At 32.6% G+C, this 19458-nt stretch overlaps 1 protein-coding gene across 1 annotated transcript; it reads right to left on the reverse strand.

The window, feature by feature from the left end:
• Positions 1-1230: 1230 nt before the first annotated feature.
• Positions 1231-2607, reverse strand: LOC108478217 (uncharacterized). The gene is made up of 2 exons (XM_017780652.2): positions 1800-2607; positions 1231-1621 (listed from the first exon to the last, which is right to left on the reverse strand). The coding sequence occupies exons 1-2, from the start codon at positions 2520-2522 to the stop codon at positions 1466-1468; spliced, it is 879 nt and encodes a 292-aa protein (XP_017636141.1). The 5' UTR covers positions 2523-2607; the 3' UTR covers positions 1231-1465.
• Between the last annotated feature and the right edge of the window lie 16851 nt (positions 2608-19458).

Below are 19458 nucleotides of genomic sequence, written 5' to 3' on the forward strand. Positions count from 1 at the left end.
TGGGGGGATTTTGGTTCAAATCATCTTATATTCTTTAGATAATTTATATTCCGGCATAACATTCTCACATTTGGTTCACAAAGGTTACCTTGAGTTAATAATTTTAAGTTCTCAATAATACCAATATTTTAGAATAAAGGGGATAGTCTCAAGACTAACTTTTCCTTAGGTAATATAAGATTTTGAGAGCAATCTTCATTAGATAACATTTTTACCCCTAGCTAAACTAGTTGAAAAAGATTGTACAACAAGGATAATTTAATAATATATAATTTTAAGTAACCTTATATTTCATCAATCAAAGTAAAATAGTATATCTGATAATGTGCTAAATAGTCATAGATTTCAATAATTGGAAACATAAATCTTCCATAATGTTTAATATATCTAATATGATTTCCAAGGATTTATTTCCTTAAAAAAATAAAAAAAAAAGTCCATTGTATAAACGCCCTGCAAAGCTTTGGGAAGTTACTGGACTATCTCAAGTGGCTGAGAGCCCCGACACCATTAGCCGAATCCCTTTATTTCCCAATTGAAATGAGCAGAGCACTAGGCCCCATTCCTCCAACCAACCTAAATTATTTGAGAGAAACAAACCTGTCAAAAGCGCTTCATTACCGGTCCTTTCAACACTCTTTTTAAGTAATGTTCCATCCGCTACACGGTTTAACTCGCTCGGACAATGTTTTTATCCGTCGTGTTATTTAAATATTCGGTCGTATGAGCTTGACCAGGCGGCATGCAAGAGCATTTTCTAGAGGGTTGGGTTGCCATTTATAGCCATGTTCGGAAGACCAATGCTTTGCATCAAAACTAAAGTGGAAGTGACGCCGATCTTTTGCGAGTTTAATAAGCACACGCATAGGGCTCCATTGCTTATGGACCCTATACAGCGACAACCATTGTCAAAAAATTAAATGCTAAATTACAGGAAATGACCGTGTGCTCAGAATCAGAGGTAAAAATGTGAAATGATGAACTTGATAGCTTTGCAGGGAGGAACATGAGGGGTCCTCTGTAGTTTGAGAGACTCCTATTAGTGCGGGGACCAACCATAGTATGCCACGTTTGAACTAGTGCTAGGGTGCTGAAACCAAACCATCTTCCATTGTCTAGCAATGTAATAAATCAAGAATTTCAAGCAATCTCAGATAAGAAACAATAAGAAATTTACAAAGAACAAAAATTAGTATAAGATAAGAAACAAAACGAAGACGGTATATTGGATGATTGGAATATGAGCTGCTAATGGATTCTGTATTTCTAAAACGATACATTAGAAGAAGAATGTCATACAGGCTAGACCACTTGCCAAAGACTTCAATATCCTACTCTTTTGTTCTTATGAAAAACAATGTACAAGCTACAAATGGATAAACACTGGCTTTAAGCTTCCAAAAGTTTTGCTATACTACAAATGCCTTTTAACTTCCAAATTTTGTTCTATGTTTGTCACCACACTTCAATCAGCTCTTTGGACACTTGTCTTGAACAAGAGGACATATAACTTTTGATCCATTGAGAAATAGAGAAACCCACCAACTGAATGTGTTACAAAAGACCCAAAACTCGTCCCCACAATACAATGCCATGCCGGTCCATAGACACCATCAAACTCCTGCACACCCAAAAAAGTTGTTCAATTATGTCACTCATAAACTGTAATTCAAATTCCCAGATCATAGTTCATAGAATCAACAAAAACGCCATAAACAGGTAGTAGCAAAGGGGAAATCTTTTCTATGCGAGTAATTGGATATACTAAACCACTTTTTTATATAAATTATTAACAGTACCTTCTTGAGAGTAAGGGCAAGGGCTTTAGAAGTGAACTTTTCAAGGCTATCGTGAGTCTTTCTTGCACAATCAACCGCATGGATCTGCATAAACGGTGGCATATCAACTGAAACAATTTTGACACCACAATTTGCAAGAATATCACCCAACTCTACTTGTGAACCGCCTAAGGATCTCCTTCTGCCTAATGAAGCTGAAGCCTTCTTCATATCATCATTATCATGCCCTTCATCTCGTTTCTTCAACTGTTTCTCCTTCACCGTCAAAGCTAATTTCTTGCTATCAAGTACTGAACTTTGGTGATGTTGTTGTTGTTGTTGCTGCTGTTTCTTTCTACCCAAATCCTTTGACGCTTTCCTGACCGATTCTTTTAATGACTCTTTAGCCTTTTCATGGGCCAACAGATGATTTGCTTTGATAAGTGAAAAAATGGAGGAATCAGCATCAGCTGAAACTGTCAAAGCTTTGGCTTGTAAATGGATGTCTCTACTGTGTTGGGTGTTGGTAGGCTTTTGGGTTTTGTGATTGAGGCTCAATCTGGAGAAGCGATTGGTGATGAAAAAGGGCTTCTTGGAAGCCATTAACGGATCTGAGCTTCGGGTTGTTGGATGAGTGGTTATGGTCGGTTTGGGCGACTTTTTTAGGGTGGGATCTAAGGGATGGGAAGATGGGTTGGGTTCCGGTGCCGGTAAGCTGCGGCGGTGAGTGAGGCGGTGAGCCATGTTATCTAATTGCCGGTGTGGTTGGAATTGGAGAGAAAGGAGGAGAGAAGGGGGGCTGTTGCGTGGTTTTTTTAAGGGCCGGTTGGGCTTGTGCATTGCGGTGGGTACTGTTGTAAAAATTTTGATTGATTGATTGATAAATTTTTGGATAAATTCCTCAGATAGTCCCTCAAATTTGAATGGACTTCTATGTTAGTCATTAAAAAATGGTAAATTAGGTTATCTTGTCAGGGTAATTTCAAGTTCATTCATTCAACCGTTTAAAATATATTTACCTACGAAATAAAATTTTGATTGATATAATAATAAATTCAACAATTAATATTTCATATATTTTATTAGTTTAATTTTAATTTTAAACATAATAAATTTAACTTACAACATTCGAATATTTTATCAAATAATCTTAATTTTAAAAACTTTAAAATTATAAAATATTAAAAAATAAAATAAAGAAAACCAATTAAATTTGAGGGTGGAACCGAAACATGAAAGAAAAGAAAATTTAGTTCATATTTTCGCCTAAAATATAAAATATTAAAAATATAAAAATCCATCGCTATGGATTCGTAAGTTTTCATTTTCGCCTTTATCTTCACATTACGTATTTTTAAAATAACATATTGACTTTTAACGACTCTTTAAGTACTTTTTAACTGTTTGAATATTTTTACAAATAGTTTTATAAATTTTAATAACTTTTTATTTTTATATATTTTAAATTTGTTAAGATCTTAAATTTTTGAATTTTTATTTATATTTTTTGAATATTTAGAATCAAAACTAAATTTACAAATTCCATCAACTTTAAGAATTGAATTTGTTAAAATTTTTACAATCAAAACTAAATTGATAAAATATGTAACTATTTAAAGATAAAATTATTATTATATCAATAAAAATGAGTGACCAAATAAATTTTAATTATGGATTGACCTTAAAAAAATGGGGATGAAAATAGAAGTATCCTAAAAAGTTTTAGGGACTATTTGGAGAAATGAACTATTTCCCCAAAATTTTATAATGAGAAATTGGGCTAGAAGGGAAAGGTGTTAAAAAATGGGTGTGTGCTCGCACGTGTGTAAAGAAGTTGGGAGGCTTAATGTTCTAAAATTGCGGCAGATTGTGTTGACCATTGACTCACTTGGTAGTCTATCTATCTATATTTCTTATTGAGTCTCCGTGGAAAACGCTTTGATTAAATATAGAGTAAAATCTAAGCAGTGGGCCCAACTCAAAATGCCATTTCGGTCGGTTTGGTTAGTTTTTATGATTTGATCCACTTAATTTATTACTTTCATTTAATTAATTATAAACGAATTAATTAATAATTAAATTTGTTACTCGATTAATTTATACAAAATGTTATATATTGTGTAGAAAATGGTTAAGAATGATAATTTATTTGAGTTGAGACAATGTTTCCATAAAATATTAATTATAGAGTTGACTTTAACTTTTTTATACTTAGAGTTGAAAAGAAGTATTTATAAACGAGTTTATTTGTGTAGGGTGGTTTAAATTTTTATTAGATTTTTAAACAGTTTTTCCTTTAAAAAATGTTTCAAGTCTTATTACTGCTATGAAAAAATTAGTTTATAAATATTTCCCATCATATATTCATGTTTTTTTTATTATTTAATGATATTTTAGTAATTTTTTTCATGTTATTGATACATAATTTTGATAATTTTTTACCTTGAACCCTGAACCCTAAACTTAAATATTAAACTTTAAACTCTAAACCCTAAATCTTAGACACTAAATTTCGAACTCGAATCTTGAACCCTAAACTTTAAACCTATTTGGGGTTCGAGTTTAAATTTAAGGTTCAAGGGTCAATGTAAAAAATTATCAAAATTATATATCCATGATATAAAAAAAGTATTGAAATATCATTAAATAATTAAAAATACATCATAAATAATATGATAAATTTTCTATGGCAGGGGATGTTAAAAAATATTTTAAATTTCAGAAGGAAAACACTGGTAAACAACGATACTTTAACCCAAAACTTTTCTTTTGACATAACCATTATATCTCTAACAAACTTACAGTATTCTTCTCTCCATAATTGTTTTTCTCAAATCTCACGTCAAAGAAATCATATTGTAAGTTTGTTAATCTTTTAATGATTGAATTTGTTTATTTAATTTCATATTATTTATTGTAAGTTAAATAATAATTAGGGTTTATCAATTAAAATTAAATTTGAGCATTTGGTATTCGGTATCTATCTCCCCAAACCTAAATATAGCATTCAAACAACTGGAAGAAATTAAAATTAGCAAATTATTTCATTCATGAATAAGCACCCAAATAAAATAGCAAGCCATTAAACTAAATTATGAATCGAAAAAGAATCATGAAAAGAGGCCTGAAATTTAAGGGGAAAAATTGACCTGAAGTTGAAGCATGGGATTGTTCAAATAAGTTACTATGAAAATGATTATTATATATTTTCACGTACAGAGAAATCAAATTGAACTCTTCCTCTCCTTTCATCATCCAAGCTCTGAATTGTTGTTGTAGTATGGCTACCGTAACTTGTATTACCGTTTCTTTGCTTTGCTCTAAAACTCTCCTACTTTTTTTATTCACAAAATTATGGTATTGTTGTCAGTATAGAATAATGAAAATTCATGTGTATTAAAGTGCATTATCCTCCTATTTAAGAGTTGGAGAGAGACTATAGATAATTTTAGACATTGTATTAAAAAATAAAAACTAAAAATAGTGATACTACACTCATATTAAAAGAAATAAATAAAAAAAAATTATTGCTTTCTAGCACTTGAGGTTTAATAAAAAATATTAAGTTTTAAAACATCAATAAACTTACAATATTGACTTAGATCACAATGAAAAAGTTATGAAGGGAACAACAATGGTTAGGGTTTATAGAGATAGAATGACGAAGTACAAGGGAAAAAATGATTAAATTGTTGTTTCTCCGGTTCTTTTTTTTTTTTTTTTGCTAGATCCAATTTTTTTATTATATCAAGTAATTTTTTTTTATTTTATAAAGATTAAAATATTTTACATGACAATGATATAGTTTAAAATACAATCTTAAAGAAAAATATATAAAAAAGACCATTTCTACGTAATGAAAATTTGAAACCACTTCAATCTTGGATAAAACTAATTTATAGAGAAGACAAGTTTGACACAAGTTCCAACCAAGCACTTTGGTTTTTAGGTAAAGAAGGTAGAGCGACAGATGTTAGCTAAGAACATTTTTGAAGTCGATGTGAATAGATTGTTGTTCCAATAGGGTCGGAAGCGTGTAAATTATTGTACTAAAAAATCACACAAAGTTCAATTCCCAGGGAAGAGAGGTGGATCACAAGGATCTCTTAAATACCAAGTCTTTCCTTAATAGCACAATTAAATACTACTATTATACCCTTAAATATTGAAAGATAGGACAAGAAAGAACACAAGAATTTTAACGAGGTTCGGTAAATTATACCTACGTCCTCGGGTACTAACACCAGATGATAACTTTACTATCTCCAAAATATTACAAACAAATAGAATTCCTTAAGAATTCTCAAATGGGAGAAGAGAGAAAACTAAGAGAGAAAGATTGGTTGGGATGGTTGAAATGAAAAATGATTAGGCCTATTTATAGTTGAGGTTCAGGGACCAACTTGCAAATGGCTTAAAAAATTAAGGACCAAAATTGCAATTATCCCATTCAACTTTAAACAACTTGCCTATCACTTTTTCTTTCGGTGCCAATTGCACCTCCCATTTTTGACTTTTCAACACCCCCTTAATCGACTTTTCAACAATCTCCACCTTGAAGATTTGATTAGGATAATCACATCTTCACACACTTCCTTCAACTCCCCATATTCGATAAAGCTATCTTTTGTAGTGCCTCTAAATGCGCTCTCGAGCGCCATACACCTGAAGGTGCTCAAATTCTCAGGATGTTAATCAAGTTCAAACAATGATTAAACTTGATTGTTGTTACCACCTTGGTCATCATATCTGCGGGATTATCTGCTGTTGGAATCTTCTGAAGTAGAATTTTTCCTTTTTCAAAGACTTCCCGCACAAAGTGATATCTTACGTCGATATGCTTGGTTCTTGAATGATAGACTTGATTTTTCGCTAAATGAATAGCGCTCGATGTCACAATATAGACTAATGTGACTTTGAACAACTCCCAAGTCTTTCAACAATCCATTAAGCCAAATAGCCTCCTTAATGACTTCATAATCGCCATATATTTTGCCTCAGTAGTAGACACTGCTCTCAGAGATATGAGGTAGACTTCCAACTCACTGGGCTTTCGCAAGAGTAAACAGATACCCGTAGTTGAGCGACGTTTATCTAAATCACCAACAAAGTCGGAATCAACATATCCAACTACAAACCGACCAAGTGCTTTATCTTGTTCAAAATTAAACCAACATCTACGGTTTTTCAAGATCTTGTAGAATCCATTTCACGACTTGCCAATGTCCTTTTCGGGATCATGCATATACCGCTCACAACTCCAACAGCTTGTGAAATGTCGGTCAGCGTACACACCATCGCATACATCAAACTCCCAACTGCATTAGCATATGGGACTTTTGCCATATATTCTCTTTCTTCTTCGTTTTGGAGATAATTGAGCACTAAGTTTCAAATGAGAAGCAAGTGGGGCACTTACATGTTTTGTGTTTTCATTTACACCAAAACATTGTAATACCTTTTTCAGATATTGCTTCTGATTCAAACAAAGCTTGCCTCTCTGTCTATCTCTACTTATCTCCATGCCGAGAATCTTCTTGGCCTCACCTAGATCTTTCATCTCGAACTCTTGATTCAACTGAGCCTTCAGCTTATCTATCTCTTTTTGGCTCTTCGAAGCGATTAACATATCATCAACATACAAGAGTAGATAAATAAAAGATCCGTCATGCAGCTTCTGCAAATACACACAATTGTCATATTTGCTTTTTGTGTACTTCTGCCTTCTCATAAAGCTATCAAATCGCTTGTACCACTGCCTCGGGGATTGCTTCAATCCATATAGCGATTTGTTCAGCTTACAAACCCAATTTCTACCACTAGCATCTATGTATCCTTCGGGCTGAGTCATATAGATTTCCTCTTCTAATTCACCATGCAAGAAATCCGTCTTAACATCAAGTTGAGCTAGCTCCAAATTCAATAGGCCAACAAAATTCTGATGGAGGAATGCTTCACAACAGGGGAAAATACATCATTGTAGTCAATTCCCTCCTTTTGAGCGTAGCCTTTAGCTACCAATCTTGCCTTGTAGCGAATATCTTTCTTGCTAGGAGATCCATCTTTCTTTGCGAATACCCACTTGCATCCGATTGCCCTTTTACCTTTCGGTAATTGCGCCAACTCCCAAGTATTGTTCTTCCGGAGAGACTGCATTTCTTCATCCATGACGCTTTTCCATTTGTCACTTTCTAAGCTTTGCATTGCTTCTTGATAAGTGACAGGAATATCATCATTAATAACGGGAAAGGCATAGGCTACCATATCAGTAAATTGAGCAGGTTTACGAATTTCTCTCTGTGGACTTGCAACTGCAACTGGTTCTGGTGTACTTAACGGTTCTTGGGTCAGAACCTCTTCAACCTCTAATTCCTCCATTGTGGCTGGAGCATTAGACTTATTAACTGGGCAAATCCCCATCTGCTCAAACTCCACCTGTTTTGGAGTACACTCCACCTGCTGTGGAGTATTGCTCGTCTGAATATCTTTATCTGCTACCTTTTTCAATGTGACAGATTCATCAAAGGTAACATCTCTGCTACAGATCATTTTCATTGTGTCTAAGCACCAAAGATGAAATCCCTTTACTCCAGAAGTGATTCCCATAAAGAGAGCTTTCTTTTCCCTCGGATCTAACTTTGACTCCTTCACATGGTAATATGCAGTGGATCCAAACACATGTAAGGAATCATAATCTGTAGCCGGTTTTCCAGACCATACCTCCATAAGAGTTTTTCTTTCTAATGCAGATGATAGAAAACGATTAACAAGATGGCCAGCGTATGTCACAGCGTCAGCCCAAAATTGCTTGCCCAACCCAGCATTGGACAACATACATCGAACTTTCTCCAGCAATGTTCGATTCATAAGCTCTGCCACTCCATTCTGCTGTGGTGTATTCCTAACTATGAAGTGTCGAACAATACCATACTCTTGGCACACATCGAAGAACGGATCACTTCTATATTCCCCTCCATTGTCCGTCCTGAGCCGCTTGATTTTCTTGCCAGTCTGGTTTTCGATCATAGTTTTCCATTTAAGAAAAACTCCAAGCACTTCATCCTTAGCTTTCATGGTATACACCCAAACTCTTTTGGAAAAGGCATCAACAAAAGTAACAAAGTAGTGTTTTCCTCCCAACGAAGGTGTTTTGGAAGGCCCCCACACATCTGAGTGAACATATTCCAAAATACCTTTTGTATTATGGATAGCGATGCCAAATTTCATTCTCTTTTGCTTTCCCGAACACAATGCTCGCAAAATTTTAATTTGCAAGCCTTTGCACCTTTCAACAATCCTTGCTTTGTCAGAATTTGCAAGGATTTTTCACTGGCATGTCCCAACTTCATATGCCACAATTGCATTGAGTCCAATTCTTTGTTACCGGAAGCTGCAGCGACTGCTCCAATAACTGTACTACCTTGGTAGTAATACAAGTTATTTTTCCCCATGCTCTTCAATATCACAAGTGCGCCAGATGTCACTTTCAAAACCCCATCTCTTATAGTAACAACTGAACCATTGGATTCTAAGGCTCTCAATGAGATGAGATTTTTCTTCAAACTGGGCACGTACCGAACATCAGTCAGAACTCTAGTTGATCCATCTTGATTCTTTAATTGGATTGAACCTATCCCAACAGTTTTACAGGCATTGCCATTGCCCATATAAACAACTCCTCCATTTAGCTCAACTAAATCAGAGAACCACTCCCGGTTAGGGGACATATGATAGGTACAACCCGAATCCAATATCCACTCATCTGAATAGAACGGCGATGATGATGCAACCAGTGATAGTTCAGAGTCACTGGTATCATGCTTTACAACACAAGCATCTACAACAGCTTTTCCCTTATTCTTTAGCTTTGGACAATTTTTCTTCCAGTGGCCTTTCTCGTGACAAAAGGCACATTCATCTTTCCCAAGTCTGGACTTTGACTTTGATCTCCCCTTCTGAGTTTTCTTCCGAGTGTATGAACGACCTCGGACTACTAAAGCTTCTGTATCTTTGATTGAGTTTTTTTGTTTGTCCTTCTTTCTCTGTTCAAAACTGTATAAGGCCGCACAGACTTCGCTCAGAGATATATCACTCCTGCCATGAAGTAGAATAGTTTCTAGGAACTCAAACTCCTCAGGAAGTGACCCCAACAGCATCAAATCCAAATCTTCATCTTTGAATGTCTCATCCATATTTAGCAAATCAGTGACTAACTGATTAAATTTGGTGATGTGATCATTCATTATGGTACTTGGGATGTAAGTGAAGCGAAACAGTCTTTTCTTCAAGTGGAGCTTATTTTAACTGTTTTTCTTCAAAAAATTTTCTTCAAGTGCCACCCACAACTTATTTGCAGAAGTCTCCTTTGAAAAAGCATACCTCTGTTCTCGAGAAAAGCATGATCAAATTGTGCCACATGCCAACCGATTGATCGCCTTCCAATTTTTCTCTTGTACATCATCTGGTTTCTCTTCATCAATGGCAATGTTTAGACCCTGCTGAAAAAGGGCATCTAGAACCTCACTTTACCACATACCAAAATGGCCCGTGCCATCAAAGATCTTCACGGCCAATCTTGCATTTGCAATTGTCGGTCTTGTCCACATGGACGATGTTAAAGCTCCTACACCGTTTTTTCTCCATAATATTTCAATATACCTAAGAAATCTTTTCGATGTGGAAGATCGGTTTAAACGCAACCACAGAGCATACTACGATTAACCTTCGGCTCTTGATAACACTTGTTGTTCCAATAGGGTCGGAAGCGTGTAAATTATTGTGCTAAAAAATCACACAAAGTTCAATTCCCAGGGAAGAGAGGTGGATCACAAGGATCTCTTAAATACCAAGTCTTTCCTTAGTCAGAATATCCCTTCTATAGTAATTTAATAGCATAATTAAATACTACTATTATACCCTCAAATATTGAAAGAAAAATAGGACAAGAAAGAACACAAGAGTTTTAACGAGGTTCGGTAAATTATACCTACGTCCTCGGGCACTAACACCAGATGATAACTTTACTATCTCCAAAATATTACAAACAAATAGAATTCTTTAAGAATTCTCAAATGGAAGAAGAGAGAAAACTAAGAGAGAAAGATTGGTTGGGATGGTTGAAATGAAAAATGATTAGGCCTATTTATAGTTGAGGTTCAGGGACCAACTTGCAAATGGCCTAAAAAATTAGGGACCAAAATTGCAATTATCCTATTCAACTTTAAACAACCTGCCTATCACTTTTTCTTTTGGTGCCAATTGTACCTCCTATTTTTGACTTTTCAACACCCTCTTAATTGACTTTTCAACATAGATTATATAAGATAATTAGATGAAAGTTGTTAAACTTCAGGAGGTGGTGGATGTTAGAGTATTTTTAAAGATCAGTCATGAGATAATTGTATTTTGCATATGTATTTACCAAGTTTATTAATAAAAGGCATTATTATTGTTATTTTCAATTTATATTTTTGTGTTTAAATAAATTGTTAATCATAAAGTCCAAAGAATAATATGGTTATTCTTAAACATCCTTAGTCAAGTACCATTATGGGTTTAGACTACAATACTACATTAAGACTAATATGCATTGACTGATGACAAAGCTTTGTCATGGATATAAGGATGTTGAGTCAATGCATAGGAACATGCTAAAGATAGATGTACTAGATTGACCCATCATGAGAATGCTTCTTGGATTATTATGTAATGATCACAACAATTCTCATAGTGATGATAGTGAATATAATCCTTAGATTTGAGGTCATCATAGTTCCAATATTAAATGTCACATGTTTTGACACAGTCAAACATTTTCCGTAAATGATTGTGTTATAAAGGTGGATGTTCGGTATGTCACAATTTATGTAGTGGAATGAGAGTGATCAAGATAGGATTTATTCCTCCTACATAGTGGGAGTGATATCATAGGCCTTTGGATCAAGTGAGACTAGAAATGTATGGTCGTGCACAAATGAGTTTGATATGGGATATCAGACTCATTTGTTTATGTTAGTCTACTTGGAATCAAGAAATAAGCAGATGAGACTATATAAGTGTAATTGTTCCATAACTTATGTTCAATCTAGATATCATGGATAAAGGGATACGCTACACATTGATATCATCAGAGTAATGAATATGTCAAATCATGACTTATTGTAATTTGGATAGCAATGATGCATTACTAGATGTCACTCATTGCTTTTAACATCAGAAGTGTTCTAATATTATTACCAATGCTACAAGAACCTACATGGCTACACCCATTAGGTGAGACGATTGGAATATTGTAAAAAGAATGAGCTAATATATTTAACTCAACCCACAAGTTAAAATAATAATAGAAAATGTCTATAATTAATTTAATTCGAAAAAAGTTATTTATTAATGTACATGCTTGATGTACAAATGCAGATGATCCACTTAAGTCAGTCTGCTGCATGCTACACATATTTAATTGGGAAAAATTAACTTGATTGGTTGATTAAATATTGTATTTAATAAAACAATTAAGTTGGTAGATTAAGGAACTTAAGTTAAAAATGTGGATATCAGTTGTTGGGAAATATAACATTTAACTTAATTTTCTCGGATTCACTTTGAAGTAATAGGGTTGGTTCTAAACTCTACGAGAGAGAATTTATTCTAACAAGATATTGGATCTGATGCCCTAAGTGTATTATATTCGTTTGTAAGGTTATAATTTTTTCGAATAAATTGGTTAATAAAATAATTCATGGATTACATTAGTATACTTTGTATAATGTTCTCATGTGGCTTTTGCATATAAAACAAAATAGAAGAAAATATTGGCTCATTGGTTGTCTAATGTTTAAACTAATACTAAACAGTATTACATGGTCAGATTATAATATGGAAAGACAACTTATATTAGTAGATGAACCTAAACATGTCTTTATTCTAATCAGAAATGAGCAAACCGATTGAAAGACTAATATGTCGTCTATCAAGTTCAATTGGAGAGATGCCTTGTCTTAGGCATTGAAGCGGATAACTCCTAGAAAATAGAGACATATATGTGACTGAGTGGACTGACAATTCATCGGATTGGACCTAAGAATAATAGATATTGAGTTCGTTTATGGATTTATTCACTTGTGATGTTCAAAGTGTGACATACCTTAATCCTGAGTGGATGACAGACTATGTATGTGTGAATCGTATACTTTGATGTGAGTAAAAGCCTGAGCTCAAATAGATAAAGAACTGAAAGATGGTGTGTTAGATATACTACTTCTATAGTATGTAGCGTCATTCATAATAGTGGAATTCATAATTCGAGATATGGGTAAATGATATCCTCGTATTGGCATTACATGGTAGATGAAAAATAAACATGGTCATGGGTTGTTCATTTTTGTGATGAATGACTTAATTATTATTTAATAGTAATTGACTTTTCATGAAGGAAAATGTAATGGTTACCATGAGATAGAATAAGATCACGTTGGGAGATCAGATTTGTCCCAAAGAGATTAAGGATATCTTATGAAGGTAACACACTTATGACAAGGTCATTGGACAAGCACTGATGAGTTGCTTTCGTAATGGTATGCCATTAGGGACAGCTCAGTTACGATACTATAGTGGAATAACTTCGTGATTAAATGAGTTTATAATTAATAGGTGAAAAGTTGGAATTTAATTATAAATCATTTGACCCCTAATTGCATATGTCCAATCAGTCCCTTTGCTAGCTTGCTGAAACTATAAATGAATTGCATGTTAAACCAAATGAACAGAAATATATAGAAATGGTAAAGTTAGAGAAATGACAAACATTCTTTAAATGAAAATGATCTGAAAATGAATTTATAATTTTTCAAATTATTATTTAATTAATTACATAATTGAAGTTCGAAAATAGAAATAAATTAATTGGTCATAGTGAATCCATTAAATGTAGAAATATTGAATATATTTTCTCATAGATTTTTTTACGGTAAAGTCGTCATGATTTTAACGAAATTAGAATTGGGTTAAGAAAATTATTTAATTAGGAAATTAATTAATTAATTTAAATTAATTTATGATGTTTATTTTGAAAAGAGAAAAACAAGTGTTCGATTAGATTGAATTATAAAGTACTGGATTAAAAGTTTAAGAAATACTTATAATTAAACCCGATATAGAAGAAGCCCAAAAACCTCTCATGACGGTACATAGGATGACAAGCCCTGGTTTATTTAACTAAGGTTGCGCCCCTTAATCCTAGTTAGACTAGAATTTAGTTTTTCTACCGAAATAAAATTTTACAATTCAACAAGAGTTTTACTTTTTCTTCCTATAAATAGATGACACCAGAAGGGCTAAATACACAAGTAAGTTATACACAACTTTGAGATGTTTGTATTCTGCTTGAAAATAGTGAGAATTTACTTCTAAGGATAAAATCTAGTTTTCGAAATAACAGTTCTTCCCATTTCAATTAAAGAGAAATTTACTTTCCCACTAAAAGTAAAGAAAGTATTTATGGTTTTGTGTTTGATTCGAATTTAATTGAGTCTATATTTAAAGCAATTCCTAGTACGAGAATAGCGAAAGAAGGACGTTCGGTTGAAAGCCGAGAATGACAAAGATCCGTCTAGCCAAAAACACAAGTGCATTTTCGGTAAATGGTTTATTGTTATAAATATCACATACCAGCTCGGTTTTCAAAATTTTAATTTTTCGTAATACAAGAAAACTGTTTTCGAATCGAATTTTTTCCAATATAAGAGACTTTGAATAAAACTCCACATATATCTCAATTTCTTTTATCATGAATTTCACAAAATTCTAGCAGACTAAGGGGAATATCAAAAAACCAAAAACCTTTCTAAAAGTTAGGTTTTTTATCTTGACTGTTGATCACTTAAGTGGATTATGTGAAAGCCAAATTTTTTTATTGCGGTTGTGGTTTGTGAAACAATTTACTATGTAGAATCAAAACTATTTTACACATCCTCTGCGGAGGTATAATTTTGAACAGTTATTTTTCAATTTAGAAACCTGAACCATTCCTCGCACATGAATTCTTGGTTTGCGATCATCGGAGTAATTTTTACACTGCGCTACGAGCGTACCGATAATCTAACATTTGATTGATATATGTTGATGAGAGCTCTTCCATATATATCTTTGAAGTATTGTATGGGCCTACTTTTTGTGATGTGGTGCTCTAGCAGTGTGAGGCTAGGACTATCTTTCTGCTTAAGCTGCAAGATTGAGTGTCACCAAATTTTACCTTTAAGCATAGGCATTGTGTGGTTTAATAAGGGTATAACAATTGTCTAGTAAATGAAAGGCATGTTAAAAAGTGACTTAGGTTCAATTGAATCCCTGGCAGAGCTTTCGAGAGTTTTGGTGAGACTTGAAGAGATTCTAAAATGTCATGATTTTTGTCCTGATTTTTGTAACATTGTATTAATTGCTTTTGAACATGTGTTTACCTTTGATTGGGGTTTTTCAAGATATGTTAGTTTCTTTGTTATTGACATTTCTTTTAAAGTGTCACTTTAGTTTCCTCCCTGAATACTTATAAATAGGGCTCATTCATGAATTTAATGTTGGAAATATTTATATGAAAATAGTTTTGTTACACTGAGGAGATTTAATTTTTTTTAAAACTGAACCTTATTGTTTTATCTATGGTAATAAATTTTACCAAATTTAATACCTATGTTTTGGATTTGTGAGATATGTCGATTCCTAATTTTCTACCAAATGATATTTTCTGCTATCCTCGAAGCGTCGATTGCTAAAGGAGTGGGCTCTTATTCCAAGTTGAACATAGAATGAAAAGTCTAACTTTCCAATAGGAAAAACTCACTTTCTTTATTTAACCAAAACTGAAAAAACACAAACTCAAGCACTCATGAATTTAGAATTTATTTTGTAGCTAAATAAACTTTTCTAAAATTTGACAAAGTATCCACATATGTCAAAGTTTTGTACTTGGCTATCCCATAGCCCCTATTTATAAGAAAAAAAAATCACAATAGTTTTACTTAAATAAGAAGGGAAAGAAAAAAAATAACATTTAATAGCAAAATTTAAAGTCCCACTAAGATTCGTTATAGTGGGTGGCACATACACTAGGTTTCTTCCATAGCCCACCTCTAGTAAGAATAGGCTTATTAGACCTTTTTCATATATTGAGTATAATTATGTATGCAATTTAGTTTCTAATTAAAACAAACTCATATAATTATTCAACCAAATAACTAGTTTTTTGTTCCTAAATAATATTTTATTCAATTAAATTATTTTCTTAACCCAATTTTAATTCCATTAAAACCATGTCGACTTTATCATATAAAAATCTATGAGTAGATAAATTTGTCCTACTCAGTATAATCGCGATGATTGATTAATTTAATTTTTACTTTGAACTTTAATTATTTATTTACAATAAATTAAATAATAATTCAAAGAATTTAAATTAATTTCCAAGTTAGCTCATGTTACTTTTGAGAAAATCATTTACTACGGATGATAATTCATGTAATCTATTTCTCTTGGGTTGTTTTCATTCATTCAACATATCAATTTTTGTGCAATCTATATAGGGTTCTGTTGAGCTAGTGGAGGGATCAATTAGACATATATAATTAGGGAAATTAAGTTCTGAATCTTCGTCTATTAATTACAATATTATTTTGTCATGAAGTCAATCCACTAAAAGTACCATAAGTGAACTCTCCATTATACATCATTACGAAAGAAACTTAGATTTATGCTTTGCCCAATGACAGTGTCATCAATGTGTTACCCTTATAGGATATTCTTAATGTCTTTGGATTAAATTCGTTTACCTAATATGATCCTATTTTATCTCATGGTTACTATTACAACTTCCACAATAAAATAGATTATTACTAATAAATAGTAAAAACAATTGTTTGTCCTTGATGAATGATTTATGGTCATGTTTCTTTTTCATAATCTTAGCAATGCTAGTGAAAGAATACTCTTTATTTGTGGATAAACTTTTAGCTCTGATACCAATTGAGTACAAGCTTTCAATATATCAAAGCGTATAAATTACATGCACATAATTAGTCACTTACTCAATATTGAGGTAAGTCATACTATAAATGTCACAAGTGAATAGATCCATAACTTATGTTATGTCCGATATATTGTTAATCCAAATGATAACACCTATATCTCTATCTTTCTGGGAGTCACTTGCTCCGATATCCAAGACAATATATCTCTTTAATTGAACTTGATAGACAATATAATAGTACATTGAATCAATTGCTCAATTTTGTTTGCTTAAACTATGGACCTTTTAAATTACCTACCAATGTAAGTAGTCTTCCTACATCATAATCTGACCTTATGATCCAACTTAATTTTAGTTAATTTTTAGATAATTAATGAGTCAATGTTTGCTTTATTCACTTTATTTTTTGTGCAAAAACCAATAGGGACGGTTTATACAAAAGAAAATAATTTAATTATTGAATTTTATTAACCAATTTATTTGAAAAATTATAAGCAATAAATGACAAAAATAACTACACTAAGGATCATATCTTCTTCTTTTTCTTTCAATCCTATTTCGTTATTTTTTTTTTTTGTTGTTGTGAAATCAATTCTTATCTTTTGTCTTTTTACTTTTGACTTCTTGTCTTTAAAAATAGATGTCGATCCTTTAATATTTCACACTAATAATGCTCCAATGAAAGGTGAGGAACAATATGCACCACCATTATGACAAAAATGGCTGACATGATGCTATTGTGATATGTTAAACGTCTTCACTATAAATACTGATTTTTTGTTCTGTTAGGACTCCACTGGATTTTGTGAAGTCACCACCAATGAGAGAGGTTTCCATCTCCTTTTCCATTTATTTGAAGCGGGCTTTCACTTGCCCATTCATCTTTGGTTTGTAAAGATGTTACGGTTGTATAATGTTGCCCCTGTACATATATCTGAGACTTCTTGGCGCTTATTGGTACTGTATTTTTTATATTGTAAGAAGTGTTAAGAAGAACCTTATTCAATTAGTTTTAGGAACCTGTTTGCTACTACTTTTGAGGATTCTCTTGGCATAGGTCATTTGAGACATAGGATAGTCTTAATCTTGAGGTGAATAAACTCCCTAAAAGAATTTCTTTTTATCATCTTAAGTACATTTTGATAAAGAGTAAGTTGAAAGATTTCTTCTTTCCCCTTTAAGTGGACCCTTCCTTCATATGCAAGACTTTTGGCTCCTTCATTCAATGAACTCGCTGCCTAAAGACAGAGCCTTTAAAGTTCAGCTAGGTATGGTCTCTAAGTAACTTTTGGAGGTTTTGTTTTAATAACCGTAGTCCCAACGGTGTGACCCAAAAAGAAGTGAGTAGGCTGTTCTATATGCCAAATATTAGCACTTGGCACAAGTCACATAATGTGTGGTCGCGACAAAGTAAGGTTTTTTTAATGAAGCTTATGCTTGGAGAGAAGAAACATATTGATTTCGTTCTTTAGCATGTGTGTGAGCACTTGAACACTGAGCTCTTTGGTATGTCGCTTAGAGTAATGGAGGGGTATGTCGCCAAAAGCCTTACATAAACTCAAAAGTACATTTAAGCCTAAATTTTGTTTTTAGATTTTAGTTTTTTTTTTCTTTCCATTGTTGCAGCATCTTCTTTCTTATTTTGCAAAGAGCGTGGCTTTTGTCAATACTTCTCGTGCCTTAGTCCTAGCGAAGCCTTCTCCTAAAGTTACTGTTGTCATGGGAGAAGCTCAAGCTAATGTCATACATTTGCCTTTTAAGAGAAAGAAGTGGAAACTTCGAGCCACCCTTTGGCGATAGAGATGTTATCTTCAAGTTTGTCCTAAAAACTTATTCATTTATTGATGGAGAATGAACTACTAGAGGAGGCTAATTGGAGCTCTTTGAGGACTTAGAGAAGTAGAAAAAGAGAGATTTTGTTTCGGGGAAGTAGAAAATGTTTGTGATAAATTCAAAATGTCTATCAAATATTGTACTAATTATTCCTTATGTTATAACAAGCCATTTTAACACTTACATAATGAATAAGTTTTTCCTTATGTTATTATACAATTAAATTTTAACACATTTGTCTATTCATACTCATGTTATTTTTTTAAGTTTATCAAATTTAATACAATCGTCTAAATGTAAAGATATTAAGTATAAAGGTATTAATGAACCGAGTTAGGTCGGATTCAAAATAGACTTAAACATAATATTAACACACTTTATACTTATCAAACTTGGTCGACTTGAAATATGAGTTTAAAATTTATCTAAATCCATTCATATTTGTAAATAATTATCCAAGTTTATTTTAAAATTTGTCATTGTTTTTAAATTTTTGAAAAGAAGACATACTATTTTTAATTTAATATTTAATAATTTTATATAATTTTAATTTATTAAAATTATATAGATAAACAACTTAACTTTTTTTTTTAATATACTTGCATTAGACTATTATATATTACTATAAAAAAAGATACAATAAAAAATATTACAGACTTAAAAAATAGATTGAAGAGACTTAAATGTTGACTCATTTTTCAAACTTGCCCAGCCCACGCTCATTTTTTGAAAACCATTCAAACGGACGTAGGTACAATGATCTACCTTAGCTCCTCCAAACTTCATTCCAATTTGAGGCTGGAAAGTTAGTAAGGAAAGAACAAAACAGGG

Source organism: Gossypium arboreum, chromosome 12 (genome assembly GCF_025698485.1).
Source record: "Gossypium arboreum isolate Shixiya-1 chromosome 12, ASM2569848v2, whole genome shotgun sequence".
Classification (NCBI taxonomy): domain Eukaryota; kingdom Viridiplantae; phylum Streptophyta; class Magnoliopsida; order Malvales; family Malvaceae; genus Gossypium; species Gossypium arboreum.

Bases quoted from the DNA above. Each gene is read 5' to 3' on its own strand.
- LOC108478217 (XM_017780652.2), bottom strand. From the start codon at position 2,522: ATGGCTCACCGCCTCACTCACCGCCGCAGCTTACCGGCACCGGAACCC. The intron at 1,622-1,799 runs GTACTGTTAATA...TTGGGTGTGCAG, and splicing joins TTGCCCTTACTCTCAAGAAG to GAGTTTGATGGTGTCTATGG.